At 42.5% G+C, this 18375-nt stretch overlaps 1 protein-coding gene across 1 annotated transcript in view; it reads right to left on the bottom strand.

Annotated features, from left to right (window-relative positions):
* Nucleotides 1-2555: 2555 nt before the first annotated feature.
* GPR174 (G protein-coupled receptor 174) overlaps nt 2556-18375 on the bottom strand; it is a 47239-nt gene continuing 31419 nt past the window's right edge. Inside the window, exon 2 of the mRNA XM_073598044.1 lies at nt 2556-6125. Coding sequence (XP_073454145.1) covers nt 4888-5874 — 987 coding nt within the window. The 5' untranslated portion in view covers nt 5875-6125 and the 3' untranslated portion in view covers nt 2556-4887. The remainder of the gene's footprint in view (nt 6126-18375) is intronic.

The following is an 18375-nucleotide window of genomic DNA, read 5'->3' as shown; positions in this document are numbered from 1 at the left end:
TCTCTATATACTCCATATATACTATATACACTCTCTATATACTCCATATATACCCCCCATATATACTATATACACTCTCTATATACTCCATATATACCCCCCATATATACTATATACACTCTCTATATACTCCATATATACTATATACACTCTCTATATACTCCATATATACCCCCCATATATACTATATACACTCTCTATATACTCCATATATACTATATACACTCTCTATATACTCCATATATACCCCCCATATATACTATATACACTCTCTATATACTCCATATATACCCCCATATATACTATATACACTCTCTATATACTCCATATATACTATATACACTCTCTATATACTCCATATATACTATATACACTCTCTATATACTCCATATATACCCCCATATATACTATATACACTCTCTATATACTCCATATATACTATATACACTCTCTATATACCCCATATATACTATATACACTCTATATATACCCCCATATATACTATGTACACTCTCTATATACTCCATATATACCCCCATATATACTATATACACTCTCTATATACTCCATATATACCCCCCCATATATACTATATACACTCTCTATATACTCCATATATACCCCCCATATATACTATATACACTCTCTATATACTCCATATATACTATATACACTCTCTATATACTCCATATATACCCCCCATATATACTATATACACTCTCTATATACTCCATATATACTATATACACTCTCTATATACTCCATATATACTATATACACTCTCTATATACTCCATATATACCCCCCATATATACTATATACACTCTCTATATACTCCATATATACTATATACACTCTCTATATACTCCATATATAGTATATACACTCTCTATATACTCCATATATACCCCCCATATATACTATATACACTCTCTATATACTCCATATATACTATATACACTCTCTATATACTCCATATATACTATATACACTCTCTATATACTCCATATATACTATATACACTCTCTATATACTCCATATATACCCCCCATATATACTATATACACTCTCTATATACTCCATATATACTATATACACTCTCTATATACTCCATATATACTATATACACTCTCTATATACTCCATATATACTATATACACTCTCTATATACTCCATATATACCCCCCATATATACTATATACACTCTCTATATACTCCATATATACCCCCATATATACTATATACACTCTCTATATACTCCATATATACTATATACACTCTCTATATACTCCATATATACCCCCATATATACTATATACACTCTCTATATACTCCATATATACTATATACACTCTCTATATACCCCATATATACTATATACACTCTATATATACTCCATATATACTATATACACTCTCTATATACTCCATATATACTATATACACTCTCTATATGATCCATATATAGTATATACACTCTCTATATACTCCATATATACCCCCCATATATACTATATACACTCTCTATATACTTCATATATACTATATACACTCTCTATATACTCCATATATACTATATACACTCTCTATATACTCCATATATACTATATACACTCTCTATATACTCCATATATACTATATACACTCTCTATATACTCCATATATACCCCCCATATATATTATATACACTCTCTATATACTCCATATATACTATATACACTCTCTATATACTCCATATATACTATATACACTCTCTATATACTCCATATATACTATATACACTCTCTATATACTCCATATATACCCCCCATATATACTATATACACTCTCTATATACTCCATATATACCCCCATATATACTATATACACTCTCTATATACTCCATATATACTATATACACTCTCTATATACTCCATATATACCCCCATATATACTATATACACTCTCTATATACTCCATATATACTATATACACTCTCTATATACCCCATATATACTATATACACTCTATATATACTCCATATATACCCCCATATATACTATATACACTCTATATATACTCCATATATATACCACATGAGCACCTCCTGTAGCCAGTCTGTGGGGGGAGAATTATTGTTGGTTGGGGATCAAATACTTATTTTACTCCATTTATAACATTTGTATTGTGTGATTTTTCTGGATTTTTGGTTGATATTCTGTCTCTATCATATAAAATACACCTATGATAAAAATTATAGACCCTTCATTTCTATGTAAGTGGGCAAAACTTACACAATCTGCAGGGGAGACGATCGGTATTTCCCCCACTGTATATTACTGTGACTCTCTGTGTATATATGATATATACTGTATATGTGACTCTCTGTGTATATATGATATATACTGTATATGTGACTCTCTGTGTATATATGATATATACTGTATATGTGACTCTCTGTGTATATATGATATATACTGTATCTATGGATGTGGTGATGTCATATAAGGAGGACAATGTAGAACACACAGACAGATCTCGGACATCACATTATAAACAATTTCTCATCCAGAGGAATAAAAACAAATCTTTTATTTTCTGACATTTTACTATAAAAATAAATATTTAGGGAAGATGATAGGGAGGATATAGAAGATAGGGAGGATATAGAAGATAGGGAGGATATAGAAGATATAGAAGATAGGGAGGATATAGAGTATATAGAAGATATAGAAGATAGGGAGGATATAGAGTATATAGAAGATATAGAAGATAGGGAGGATATAGAAGATATAGAAGATAGGGAGGATATAGAGGATATAGAAGATATAGAAGATAGGGAGGATATAGAGTATATAGAAGATATAGAAGATAGGGAGGATATAGAAGATATAGAAGATAGGGAGGATATAGAGGATATAGAAGATATAGAAGATAGGGAGGATATAGAAGATAGGGAGGATATAGAAGATAGGGAAGATATAGAAGATAGGGAGGATATAGAAGATATAGAAGATAGGGAGGATATAGAAGATATAGAGGATATAGAAGATATAGAAGATAGGGAGGATATAGAGGATATAGAAGATATAGAGGATATAGAAGATATAGAAGATAGGGAGGATATAGAGGATATAGAAGATATAGAGGATATAGAAGATAGGGAGGATATAGAGGATATAGAAGATAGGGAGGATATAGAAGATATAGAAGATAGGGAGGATATAGAAGATAGGGAGGATATAGAAGATATAGAGGATATAGAAGATAGGGAGGATATAGAGTATATAGAAGATATAGAAGATAGGGAGGATATAGAAGATATAGAAGATATAGAGGATATAGAAGATAGGGAAGATATAGAGGATATAGAAGATATAGAGGATATAGAAGATATAGAAGATATAGAAGATAGGGAGGATATAGAAGATATAGAAGATAGGGAGGATATAGAAGATAGGGAGGATATAGAGGATATAGAAGATATAGAAGATAGGGAGGATATAGAAGATATAGAAGATAGGGAGGATATAGAAGATATAGAAGATATAGAAGATAGGGAGGATATAGAAGATATAGAAGATATAGAAGATAGGGAGGATATGGAAGATAGGGAATATAGGCAGAACATTATCCAGAGACATCGGCAGGGAAGGATTGCAGAGCGCTCGGGATAAGTGACGGTCTGTGAACTGTAATAAATAAATTGGGATTATATCCCAGTCCTGTACACATTGGTCATCGGGGGATGGGGACACTGAGAAAGCTGATGGCTGATATGTAGGAAAGCAGATATAAGACATCCACAACATATACAATGTATCACATATAGAGGGAGGTGTACAATGTATCACATATAGAGGGAGGTGTACAATGTATCACATATAGAGGGAGGTGTACAATGTATCACGTATAGAGGGAGTTGTACAATGTATCACATATAGAGGGAGGTGTACAATGTATCACGTATAGAGGGAGTTGTACAATGTATCACATGTGGTAAACATTACTTCCTTCCCTTCAATATCAGCCTATTAGCAGACTTTCAGAATTAGAGGATTGGACTGAAATCCTCCACAAAGGAGTGGGTGGAGCTTGGCTCCTCAGGGGTGGGACATGTCAGGGCACTAAACTGTTTCATGTACAGCATTTGTCAAATGTGCAAAATCTTCATATAAAATAATATTACAAATATACAGTTGTATGTACAGAGCCGAGACCCCGAACACAGTACAGCAATGATATACACAGTCACATGTCTAGGGGCCAATATCTATGGGGCGTGGCTGTCTAGGGGCCAATATCTGTGGGGCATGGCTGTCTAGGGGCCAATATCTATGGGGCGTGGCCCATGGGGTATGTACAGGGGTGAGAGTTCTCATCTCCTGATCTCCTACACACAATGCAATCCCTGTCCAAGGAGGCAGATGTGGATCCCCAAAACCCATTGGCTACATCTACAGATACTGTGGATAGGTATTAAGTGAAATAAACCCCCCGTTGGACTCTAACCTCTTGGTGGCGCACTTGCTCTTCACCCATCCCCTCTTGCTCCACCCTCAGGGGGCCCTGGAAGCCCCTCTGTTCCTATGAACGTCACCAACTCTACCAGACCAGAGCAAAGCTCTCCTGGGTCCACCACCATCTGCCAATCTCTCCAGATTCAGGGCGGAGTCAGCAAGTGGAAAATGGATTTTGCTCATTTCTTTTCATTGCACCAAAATCCTGTGTGCAAAGGCTCCGCAATCGGGCAGAAATGAGGGAACTGCCTGTGACCAACGGAAACTTTGTATCGTATGTTATCCCCATCCTCGGGGGTTCCTCTGAGAGCTGTAAAGGGGAGGAGGCTCATGTTGAACCCCCTTTGGCCTCCTGAGATCCCATTGGACAGAACTTGGCGGGAAGCAGATTATAAAGTGTTGCTGAATATCTCCAGCTCTGTACAGTCAACAATGTCCTGCCGGGAAAGTCGTCTCTTGAACTCATCGGTGGTGAAGTAGTAAATGATGGGATCCAAGCAGCAATTCATACTGGCCAGGCACAGCGCCACCGGATGGAAGGTCAGGATGGCCTTCTTGTAGTGACACTGCTGGATCTTATTGGCCTTGGCCAGGAAGTCTAGTGGGAAGCTCAGGTGGTAAGGTGCGAAGCAGAGGAGGAAGACGAAGGTGCAGGTCAGGATCATCTTCAGCGCCTTCTTCTTCTCTCCCAGATCATTAGAAGCCGAGTGCGGCTCCTTCAGTGACATCACAGTCCTCCAGGAGCAATAGCCGACCACCACCAGCGGCGTGATGAAGCCAAAGAGCTCAGCGAAGGTCACCGCCAGGATGGAGTTGGTGGTCCCGATGTCGAGCAGTGGCAGATCAGCGAAGCATTGGTTTTCTGCGTCACTGTTGGTGGAATTATTTTCAACCCTCAGCAGGGGAAACGGGAGGCAGCTGACGCAGACAAGGATCCAGCCAACGACGCTGACATACACGTCAGACATGCGCTTTCTGTCCGTTAACTTGAAGGGGTAGATCAGGTAGAGGAAGCGCCTGACGCTGATGCAGACCAGGAAGACGATGCTGGCGTACATGTTGACGTATTTCAGGTAGAAGCAGAACATGCACATGAATCGTCCGAACGGCCACGACTTGTTCAGGTAATAGAATATGCGCAGCGGCAGGGACAGGACTTGCAGGAGGTCGGCGATGGCCAGATTGATCATAAAGATGACGGCTCTTTTCGTTTCTTTCATGTAGGCGTAAAACACCCAAAGAGCCAGGACGTTCCCGATCAGTCCGGGGACCAGGATGACGGCGTAGGTGACGGCGTACAAATAACGGCTGAACTGCTCATCTACTTTACACTCGGTGACATTGTCGCCACTAAACATCTCCCGCTCCACCGCCATCCACCAGTTCAAAGTTGAACGCTAACCGCATCAATGTTACACGTGTTTCACCGTATCGGCCGCCTCATTTCCACGACTCCCGTGTCTCCAAGTCTTTAGAGCTGTGCGGTTTGGCCCATCATGGCGCAGCGTTCAAATGTAATTCCATCTAGCCGCTTACAAGGAGAACGCCGCAATGAAACGTTTCGGGGATACTCCTAGGAATCTTCATGATGGGAGACATTCCGACTCTGCCGTCTGCAAAGATGGATCTGAAGAGAAAAATACATGAGAATAAATGATCTGCAGCCAGGAAAAAGGATAATAACAAAGCGTACCCCGAAATACCCAACCCCTGAAATCAAGCCAAGTACACAGTGTACCCCGAAATACCCAACCCCTGAGATCAAGCCAAATACACAGAGATACCCAACCCCTGAAATCAAGCCAAGTACACAGAGTACCCCAAAATACCCAACCACTGAAATCAAGCCAAATACACAGAGTACCCCAAAATACCCAACCCCTGAGATCAAGCCAAATACACAGAGTACCCCAAAATACCCAACCCCTGAAATCAAGCCAAGTACACAGAGTACCCCGAAATACCCAACCCCTGAGATCCAGCCAAATACACAGAGTACCCCAAAATACCCAACCCCTGAAATCAAGCCAAGTACACAGAGTACCCCGAAATACCCAACCCCTGAGATCAAGCCAAATACACAGAGTACCCCAAAATACCCAACCCCTGAAATCAAGCCAAGTATACAGAGTACCCCAAAATACCCAACCCCTGAGATCCAGCCAAATACACAGAGTACCCCAAAATACCCAACCCCTGAGATCCAGCCAAATACACAGAGTACCCCAAAATACCCAACCCCTGAGATCCATCCAAATACACAGAGTACCCCAAAATACCCAACCCCTGAAATCAAGCCAAATACACAGAGTACCCCAAAATACCCAACCCCTGAGATCAAGCCAAATACACAGAGTACCCCAAAATACCCAACCCCTGAAATCAAGCCAAGTACACAGAGTACCCCAAAATACCCAACCCCTGAGATCCTGCCAAATACACAGAGTACCCCAAAATACCCAACCCCTGAGATCCAGCCAAGTACACAGAGTACCCCAAAATACCCAACCCCTGAAATCAAGCCAAGTACACAGAGTACCCCAAAATACCCAACCCCTGAGATCAAGCCAAGTACACAGTGTACCCGGAAATACCCAACCCCTGAGATCAAGCCAAATACACAGAGTACCCCGAAATACCCAACCCCTGAGATCAAGCCAAATACACAGAGTACCCCGAAATACCCAACCCCTGAGATCAAGCCAAATACACAGAGTACCCCAAAATACCCAACCCCTGAGATCAAGCCAAATACACAGAGTACCCCGAAATACCCAACCCCTGAGACCCAGCCAAATACACAGAGTACCCCAAAATACCCAACCCCTGAAATCAAGCCAAATGCACAGAGTACCCCGAAATACCCAACCCCTGAGATCCAGCCAAATACACAGAGTACCCCAAAATACCCAACCCCTGAGATCCATCCAAATACACAGAGTACCCCGAAATACCCAACCCCTGAGATCCAGCCAAATACACAGAGTACCCCGAAATACCCAACCCCTGAGATCCAGCCAAATACACAGAGTACCCCAAAATACCCAACCCCTGAGATCCATCCAAATACACAGAGTACCCCAAAATACCCAACCCCTGAGATCCAGCCAAATACACAGAGTACCCCGAAATACCCAACCCCTGAAATCCAGCCAAATACACAGAGTACCCCGAAATACCCAACCCCTGAGATCAAGCCAAATACACAGAGTACCCCGAAATACCCAACCCCTGAGATCCAGCCAAATACACAGAGTACCCCAAAATACCCAACCCCTGAGATCAAGCCAAATACACAGAGTACCCCAAAATACCCAACCCCTGAGATCAAGCCAAGTACACAGTGTACCCGGAAATACCCAACCCCTGAGATCAAGCCAAATACACAGAGTACCCCGAAATACCCAACCCCTGAGATCAAGCCAAATACACAGAGTACCCCGAAATACCCAACCCCTGAGATCAAGCCAAATACACAGAGTACCCCGAAATACCCAACCCCTGAAATCAAGCCAAATACACAGAGTACCCCAAAATACCCAACCCCTGAAATCAAGCCAAATACACAGTGTACCCCAAGATTCCCAACCACCGAGATCCAGCTGTATACGTAGCATAACCCGTGATACCCAACCCCTGAAATCAAGCCAAATACACAGAGTACCCCGAGATATATTATTCAACCTCCAGTGATCAAGCTGAATACACACCCCAAGATTCCCAACCTCCAAGATAAACCCAAATGCACAGTGTAGCCCAACTTCCCAACCTATGAGATCAGGCTGAATAGACAGTGTACCCCAAGATTCCCGATCGATGAAATTAGGATGAGTACATGGTGGTCCTTGATTGAGAGCCCAAAGCCTCAGAAATTGGGCTGAATAAAGGTGTCCAACCTTCAAGATCAGCCAAGTACACGGCATTACCCACAATATGAATACCCGAGAACTCATTCTATGGAGTACATGACAAGAAAAAGGAAGATTCTAACCCTCTGAACTCCTTTTTTTATCAATGATATAATTACATAGAAGGTGAGGGTGAAAAAAGACAAAAGTCCATCAAGTCCAACCTATGTGTGTGATTATGTGTCCGTATTACATTGTATATCCCTGTATGTTGTGTGATTATATGTCATATTACATTATATATCTCTGTATGTTGTGTGATTATATGTCATATTACATTATATATCTCTGTATGTTGTGTGATTATATGTCATATTACATTATATATCTCTGTATGTTGTGTGATTATATGTCATATTACATTATATATCTCTGTATGTTGTGTGATTATATGTCATATTACATTATATATCCTGTATGTTGTGTGATTATATGTCATATTACATTATATATCTCTGTATGTTGTGTGATTATATGTCATATTACATTATATATCTCTGTATGTTGTGTGATTATATGTCATATTACATTATATATCCTGTATGTTGTGTGATTATATGTCATATTACATTATATATCTCTGTATGTTGTGTGATTATATGTCATATTACATTATATATCTCTGTATGTTGTGTGATTATATGTCATATTACATTATATATCTCTGTATGTTGTGTGATTATATGTCATATTACATTATATATCTCTGTATGTTGTGTGATTATACGTCATATTACATTATATATCTCTGTATGTTGTGTGATTATATGTCATATTACATTATATATCTCTGTATGTTGTGTGATTATATGTCATATTACATTATATATCTCTGTATGTTGTGTGATTATATGTCATATTACATTATATATCCTGTATGTTGTGTGATTATATGTCATATTACATTATATATCTCTGTATGTTGTGTGATTATATGTCATATTACATTATATATCCCTGTATGTTGTGTGATTATATGTCATATTACATTATATATCTCTGTATGTTGTGTGATTATATGTCATATTACATTATATATCTCTGTATGTTGTGTGATTATATGTCATATTACATTATATATCTCTGTATGTTGTGTGATTATATGTCATATTACATTATATATCCTGTATGTTGTGTGATTATATGTCATATTACATTATATATCTCTGTATGTTGTGTGATTATATGTCATATTACATTATATATCTCTGTATGTTGTGTGATTATATGTCATATTACATTATATATCCTGTATGTTGTGTGATTATATGTCATATTACATTATATATCCCTGTATATTGTGGTCATTCAGGTGATTATCTAATAGTTTCTTGAAGCTATCAATGCTCCCCGCTGAGACCACCGCCTGTGGAAGGGAATTCCACATCCTTGCCGCTCTTACAGTAAAGAACCCTCTACGTAGTTTAAGGTTAAACCTCTTTTCTTCTAATTATAATGAGTGGCCACGAGTCTTATTAAACTCTCTTCTGCGAAAAAGTTTTATCCCTATTGTGGGGTCACCAGTCCGGTATTTGTATATTGTGGGGTCACCAGTCCGGTATTTATATATTGTGGGGTCACCAGTCCGGTATTTGTATATTGTGGGGTCACCAGTCCGGTATTTGTATATTGTGGGGTCACTAGTCCGGTATTTATATATTGTTGGGTCACCAGTCCAGTATTTGTATATTGTGGGGTCACCAGTCCGGTATTTGTATATTGTGGGGTCACCAGTCCGGTATTTGTATATTGTGGGGTCACCAGTCCGGTATTTATATATTGTGGGGTCACCAGTCCGGTATTTATATACTGTGGGGTCACCAGTCCGGTATTTATATATTGTTGGGTCACCAGTCCAGTATTTGTATATTGTGGGGTCACCAGTCCGGTATTTGTATATTGTGGGGTCACCAGTCCGGTATTTGTATATTGTGGGGTCACCAGTCCGGTATTTGTTTATTGTGGGGTCACCAGTCCGGTATTTATATATTGTGGGGTCACCAGTCCGGTATTTGTATATTGTGGGGTCACCAGTCCGGTATTTATATATTGTGGGGTCACCAGTCCGGTATTTGTATATTGTGGGGTCACCAGTCCGGTATTTATATATTGTGGGGTCACCAGTCCGGTATTTATATATTGTGTGGTCACCAGTCCGGTATTTATATATTGTGGGGTCACCAGTCCGGTATTTATATATTGTGGGGTCACCAGTCCGATATTTATATATTGTGGGGTCACCAGTCCGATATTTATATATTGTGGGGTCACCAGTCCGATATTTATATATTGTGGGGTCACCAGTCCGGTATTTATATATTGTGGGGTCACCAGTCCAGTATTTATATAATGAAATCATATCCCCTCTCAAGCGTCTCTTCTCCAGAGAGAATAAGTTCAGAGCTCACAACCTTTCCTCATAACTAAGATCCTCCAGACCCTTTATTAGCTTTGTTGCCCTTCTTTGTACTCGCTCCATTTCCAGTACATCCCTCCTGAGGACTGGTGCCCAGAACTGGACAGCATACTCCAGGTGCGGCCGGACCAGAGTCTTGTAGAGCGGGAGAATTATCGTTTTATCTCTGGAGTTGATCCTTTTTAATACCAATATTCTGTTTGCTTTGTTAGCAGCAGCTTGGCATTGCATGTCATTGCTGAGCCTATCATCTACTAGGACCCCCAGGTCCTTTTCCATCCTAGATCCTCCCAGAGGTTCTCCCCCCAGTCTATAGATTGCATTCAGATTTTTACCACCCAAATACATTATTTTACATTTTTCTACATTGAACCTCATTTGCCATGTAGTCGCCCCTCCCCCATTCATTTGTTCAGGTCTTTTTGCAAGGTTTCCACATCCTGCGGAGAAGTTATTGCCCTGCTTAGCTTAGTATCGTCCACAAATACAGAGATTGAACTGTTTATCCCATCCTCCAGATCGTTTATAAACAAATTAAATAGGATTGGTCCCAGCACAGAACCCTGGGGAACCCCACTACCCACCCCTGACCATTCTGAGTACTCCCCATTTATCACCACCCTCTGAACTCGCCCTTGTAGCCAGTTTTCAATCCATGTACTCACCCTATGGTCCATGCCAACGCACCTTATTTTGTACAGTAAACGTTTATGGGGAACTGTGTCAAATGCTTTTGCAAAATCCAGATACACCACGTCTACGGGCCTTCCTTTATCTAGATGGCAACTCACCTCCTCATAGAAGGTTAATAGATTGGTTTGGCAAGAACGATTCTTCATGAATCCATGCTGATTACTGCTAATGATATAATTCTTATTACTAAAATCTTGTATATAGTCCTTTATCATCCCCTCCAAGAGTTTACATACTATTGATGTTAGGCTAACTGGTCTGTAATTCCCAGGGATGTATTTTGGGCCCTTTTTAAATATTGGTGCTACATTGGCTTTTCTCCAATCAGCTGGTACCATTCCAATCAGTAGACTGTCTGTAAAATAAATAATTATTGTCTATATGATAGAAAATGTATTGTATAGAAGTTGAATTTTGAGGGACAATCGCAGGAATCGGTTGCCTGGATTGTCCAGCGAGAATCATTTGATCTTCTATGAAATCTACAGGCAGAAATACACAAAACAATTCGGAACCCTTTTCTTTTTTCTTGTTTTGACCAGCGATGGCTTCCAAGCTCAGTAAATTATTGTAGATTAACCACCTGACATTCGGCCGTCGCCGATCTCAATTGACGGCCTCCCCTTTCCTCGCTCCCCGTGCGCGCTCACGAGCGCGCATCGGGGAAATTCTGTGTTGGCCCTTGGACACAGCCAATCACAGATCGCTGTAAATGGCCAATCACAGCGGCCATTAACAGCGCGATCGCCATGGCCAATGAGCGATGATCTCAAATGTACACATTTGAGATCATCGCTCATTGCCGGCTCTCTCTCCTCACACAGAGACAGCGTGTGAGGAGAGAGAGAAACTGTCAGCGATCTGTGAGTGTTGCAAAAATGTTTTTACAGTGCCTACAGTGCCCCATCAGTACAGTGCCCATCAGTACAGTGCCCATCAGTACAGTGCCCCATCAGTACAGTGCCCATCAGTACAGTGCCCATCAGTACAGTGCCCATCAGTACAGTGCCCCATCAGTACAGTGCCCATCAGTACAGTGCCCCATCAGTACAGTGCCCATCAGTACAGTGCCCCATCAGTACAGTGCCCATCAGTACAGTGCCCCATCAGTACAATGCCCATCAGTACAGTGCCCATCAGTACAGTGCCCATCAGTACAGTGCCCATCAGTACAGTGCCCCATCAGTACAGTGCCCATCAGTACAGTGCCCCATCAGTACAATGCCCATCAGTACAGTGCCCATCAGTACAGTGCCCCATCAGTACAGTGCCCATCAGTACAGTGCCCCATCAGTACAGTGGCCATCAGTACAGTGCCCCATCAGTACAATGCCCATCAGTACAGTGCCCATCAGTACAGTGCCCCATCAGTACAGTGCCCATCAGTACAGTGCCCATCAGTACAGTGCCCCATCAGTACAGTGCCCATCAGTACAGTGCCCCATCAGTACAATGCCCATCAGTACAGTGCCCATCAGTACAGTGCCCCATCAGTACAGTGCCCATCAGTACAGTGCCCATCAGTACAGTGCCCCATCAGTACAATGCCCATCAGTACAGTGCCCCATCAGTACAGTGCCCCATCAGTACAATGCCCATCAGTACAGTGCCCATCAGTACAATGCCCATCAGTACAGTGCCCATCAGTACAGTGCCCCATCAGTACAGTGCCCATCAGTACAGTGCCCCATCAGTACAATGCCCATCAGTACAGTGCCCCATCAGTACAGTGCCCATCAGTACAGTGCCCATCAGTACAGTGCCCCATCAGTACAGTGCCCATCAGTACAGTGCCCCATCAGTACAATGCCCATCAGTACAGTGCCCATCAGTACAGTGCCCCATCAGTACAGTGCTCATCAGTACAGTGCCCATCAGTACAGTGCCCCATTAGTACAGTGCCCCATCAGTACAGTGCCCATCAGTACAGTGCCCATCAGTACAGTGCCCCATCAGTACAGTGCCCCATCAGTACAGTGCCCCATCAGTACAATGCCCATCAGTACAGTGCCCATCAGTACAGTGCCCCATCAGTACAGTGCTCATCAGTACAGTGCCCCATTAGTACAGTGCCCCATCAGTACAGTGCCCATCAGTACAGTGCCCCATCAGTACAATGCCCCATCAGTACAGTGCCCATCAGTACAGTGCCCCCTCAGTACAGTGCCCATCAGTACAGTGCCCCATCAGTACAGTGCCCATCAGTACAGTGCCCCATCAGTACAGTGCCCATCAGTACAGTGCAACATCCGACTCCAATTCTGAGTCGGACATAAATTACGAGCCAGTCCTCAGTAGTGGAATACTGAATGACTCAGAGGAGGAAGATATTCGGCCCACCAAACGAAGGCGTTCTGGTGAGGAGGCAGTGGCATCTACCAGCACCGCAGTCCCATCCACCAGCACCGCAGTCCCATCCACCAGCACCACAGTGCCATCCACGTCCTACTATGCCCGTCCCTATGAGTGGAGAGACCTAACGGTGGAGGAATTTAAGGTTTTTTTAGGGCTCACATTTAACATGGGACTCACAAAAAAAAACCCCTCCACCACATGCCAGTATTCTCCAAGGTAATGCCCAGAAACAGATACCTCATGATATTGAGGTTTCTTCATTTCAACGACAATACCCAGTGCCCTCCCCGAAATGACCCAAACTATGACAGGCTTTTCAAAATTCGGCCACTTTTAAATGATTTTTCTGCAGTATTCCCCCAGCTGTTTACTCCGGACCAAAACATATGTATGGATGAGTCCCTTGTTAAGTTTAGCGGCAGGCTTAAAATAAAGCAATATATCCCCAGTAAAAGGGCCCGCTATGGGGTGAAGGTATACAAATTATGTGACGGAGCCACAGGGTACACATATTCCTTCATAGTGTATGAAGGGAAGGACACCCAGCTGCAACCTCCTAATTGCCCAGACTACTTGGGATCAAGCGGGAAAATTGTTTGGGACCTCATATACCCCCTACTGGAGAAAGGTCTACCACCTGTATGTAGACAACTTCTACACATCTCTGCCCCTGTTCCACAACCTTCATCAGAAGAAGACGCCAGCATGTGGTACCGTAAAAAAGAACCGGAAGGGCTTTCCTCAAAGTCTGGTCAATAAGTAATTGAGGAAAGGAGAAACGGAAAGTCTACGAAACAACGAGATTTTGGCAGTGAAGTGGAGGGACAGAAGGGATGTCTACATGTTGTCTTCAATCCACAATGATACCTTCATGGAAATCCCCAGAAGAAATGGCCCCATCCAGAAACCTAAATGCATCTATGATTATAATTTGTTTATGGGGGAGTTGACTTGAATGACCAGATGCTGGAACCGTACCTTGCTACAAGACGGACATACCATTGGTATAAAAAAGTCGCAATTTATTTTTTTCAATTGGCCATCTACAATTCATATGTCATTTATCGTAACTCCACCCAAAACCCCAAACGCTTCCTTGGCTACCAGGAGGAAGTTTTCACTGCCCTTATATTCCCGAACGGCCCACCAGAAAATATCCGATCAGATGTTGTTAGTCGACTCTCCGAACGCCACTTTCCCGATAAACTCCCTCCCAAACCAACAGGCCAATGACGGCAAAAAAAATGTAAGGTGTGTACCAGAGCAGGATTCAGAAGAGACACATCTTATTATTGTGCACAATGTCCTTCCGAACCAGGCCTCTGCATAGGTGAATGTTTTCGCTGTTACCATGATTCAGTAAATTATTAGTGAAGTATGGTAAACGTAATCCTCAGTTCCTGCAATTTACCCTCACACCCCTTATGCCTCTGCCTGATCTGGAACTGACCCTGGCTTGTTATTCGACCACGCTTCTTGTCACGGAACATCCCACACTCCGCTTGAGTGCTTCCGTCATATACCGCTTCCTAAGTTCTGGAACACGAGTCCAATGGATCTGGCTATAGGAACCCCCAAGAACCAGACAACACCAGTCTTGGAGTACATCAGGACTAACTCTTTATTTGAGATCTCCCACACATTTATACAGCAGACTGACTCAAAGCTAACCTAATTAACATGAGCTAATTTACTAAAACATTTACCCAGACCAGATGACAGACTTGTGGGCACCGAGCTTCACACAGTAGTATAAACACAATAGCTGGAGCTAATTACAATTATCAATACAAACAACAATCTCCGCCCTCCTCAGCCTAGACCATTCATCTCCTAGCCAGTCCTGGAGGACAATGTGATCAGCTCATTCAATTAACACACATTACCATAAACATCAACACAGGGTTAATTAGAACAAACAACAATGAGTTGAATACCCTTAGAACCTGTGGTAAGCCAGACTAAACTCATTTACATTAAACACATTATAGCTGACATCAGACAGGTGAGTGGAGTTGATGACATTAGCATCTCCTCACAGGATGTGTCCCAACAGTATAATTCAGTCTTATCATTCTAATATGGCATATAAAGGGTTCCAGAGTCTGTGTGTTTTGGGGGGACATGGAGCTGAATCCAAAGTAACACCAACCCCAGGGTCCCCAGGCATACAGCTCACAGAGAGCACCATTCCCCCAAATGCCAGGGCCCATAATCGGTGGGCAAGAGGCTTGCGTTCAGTCCCCTCCAATAGCCTCTGTCCCGGGTGAGTTTGTCACATTTCTGTCTGCTGATTCTGTACATACCGCTGCCTTATCTGGAATCATATATACACACAGCACCCCATATTGTACACACATCACCCCATATTGTACACACAGCAACCCATATTGTACACACAGCACCCCATATTGTACACACAGCACCTCATATTGTACACACATCACCCCATATTATACACACAGCACCCCATATTGTACACACAGCCCCCCATATTGTACACACAACACCCCATATTGTACACACAGCACCCCATATTGTACACACAGCACCCCATATTGTACACACAACACCCCATATTGTACACACAGCCCCTCATATTGTACACACAGCACCTCATATTGTACACACAGCACCCCATATTGTACACACAGCCCCCCCATATTGTACACACAGCCCCCCATATTGTACACACAGCACCCCATATTGTACACACAACACCCCATATTGTACACACGGCCCCTCATATTGTACACACGGCACCCCATATTGTACACACAGCACCCCATATTGTACACACAGCACCCCATATTGTACACACAGCCCCCCCATATTGTACACACAGCCCCCCATATTGTACACACAACACCCCATATTGTACACACAGCCCCCCCATATTGTACACACATCACCCCATATTGTACACACAGCAACCCATATTGTACACACAGCACCCCATATTGTACACACAGCACCTCATATTGTACACACATCACCCCATATTATACACACAGCACCCCATATTGTACACACAGCCCCCCATATTGTACACACAACACCCCATATTGTACACACAGCCCCCCATATTGTACACACAACACCCCATATTGTACACACAGCACCCCATATTGTACACACAGCACCCCATATTGTACACACAACACCCCATATTGTACACACAGCCCCTCATATTGTACACACAGCACCTCATATTGTACACACAGCACCCCATATTGTACACACAGCCCCCCCATATTGTACACACAGCACCCCATATTGTACACACAACACCCCATATTGTACACACGGCCCCTCATATTGTACACACGGCACCCCATATTGTACACACAGCACCCCATATTGTACACACAGCACCCCATATTGTACACACAGCCCCCCCATATTGTACACACAGCCCCCCATATTGTACACACAACACCCCATATTGTACACACAGCCCCCCCATATTGTACACACAGCACCCCATATTGTACACACAACACCCCATATTGTACACACAGCCCCTCATATTGTACACACGGCACCCCATATTGTACACACAGCACCCCATATTGTACACACAGCACCTCATATTGTACACACAGCACCCCATATTGTACACACAGCACCTCATATTGTACACACAGCACCTCATATTGTACACACAGCACCCCATAATGTACACACAGCACCCCATATTGTACACACAGCCCCCCATATTGTACACACAGCACCCCATATTGTACACACAACACCCCATATTGTACACACAGCCCCTCATATTGTACACACAGCCCCCCATATTGTACACACAGCACCCCATATTGTACACACAACACCCCATATTGTACACACAGCCCCCCATATTGTACACACAGCACCTCATATTGTACACACAGCCCCTCATATTGTACACACGGCACCCCATATTGTACACACAGCACCCCATATTGTACACACAGCCCCCCATATTGTACACACAGCACCCCATATTGTACACACAACACCCCATATTGTACACACAGCCCCTCGTATTGTACACACAGCCCCCCATATTGTACACACAGCACCCCATATTGTACACACAGCCCCCCATATTGTACACACAGCACCTCATATTGTACACACAGCACCCCATATTGTACACACATCACCTCATATTGTATACACAGCCCCCCATATTGTACACACATCACCTCATATTGTATACACAGCCCCCCATATTGTACACACAGCACCCCATATTGTACACACAGCCCCCCATATTATACACACAGCCCCCCATATTGTACACACAGCCCCTCATATTATACACACAGCACCCCATATTGTACACACAGCCCCCCATATTGTACACAGCACCCCCATACTGTACACACAGCACCCCATATTGTACACACAGTCCCCCATATTGTACACAGCACCCCATATTGTACAATATGGGGGGGCTGTGTGTACAATATGGGGTGCTGTGTGTACAATATGGGGGGCTGTGTGAACAATAT

This window comes from Aquarana catesbeiana, linkage group LG09 (assembly GCF_042186555.1).
Source record: "Aquarana catesbeiana isolate 2022-GZ linkage group LG09, ASM4218655v1, whole genome shotgun sequence".
Lineage (NCBI taxonomy): Eukaryota > Metazoa > Chordata > Amphibia > Anura > Ranidae > Aquarana > Aquarana catesbeiana.
The sequence above is the reverse complement of the archived record's forward strand: the minus strand, read 5'-3'. Positions and strand labels throughout refer to the sequence as shown.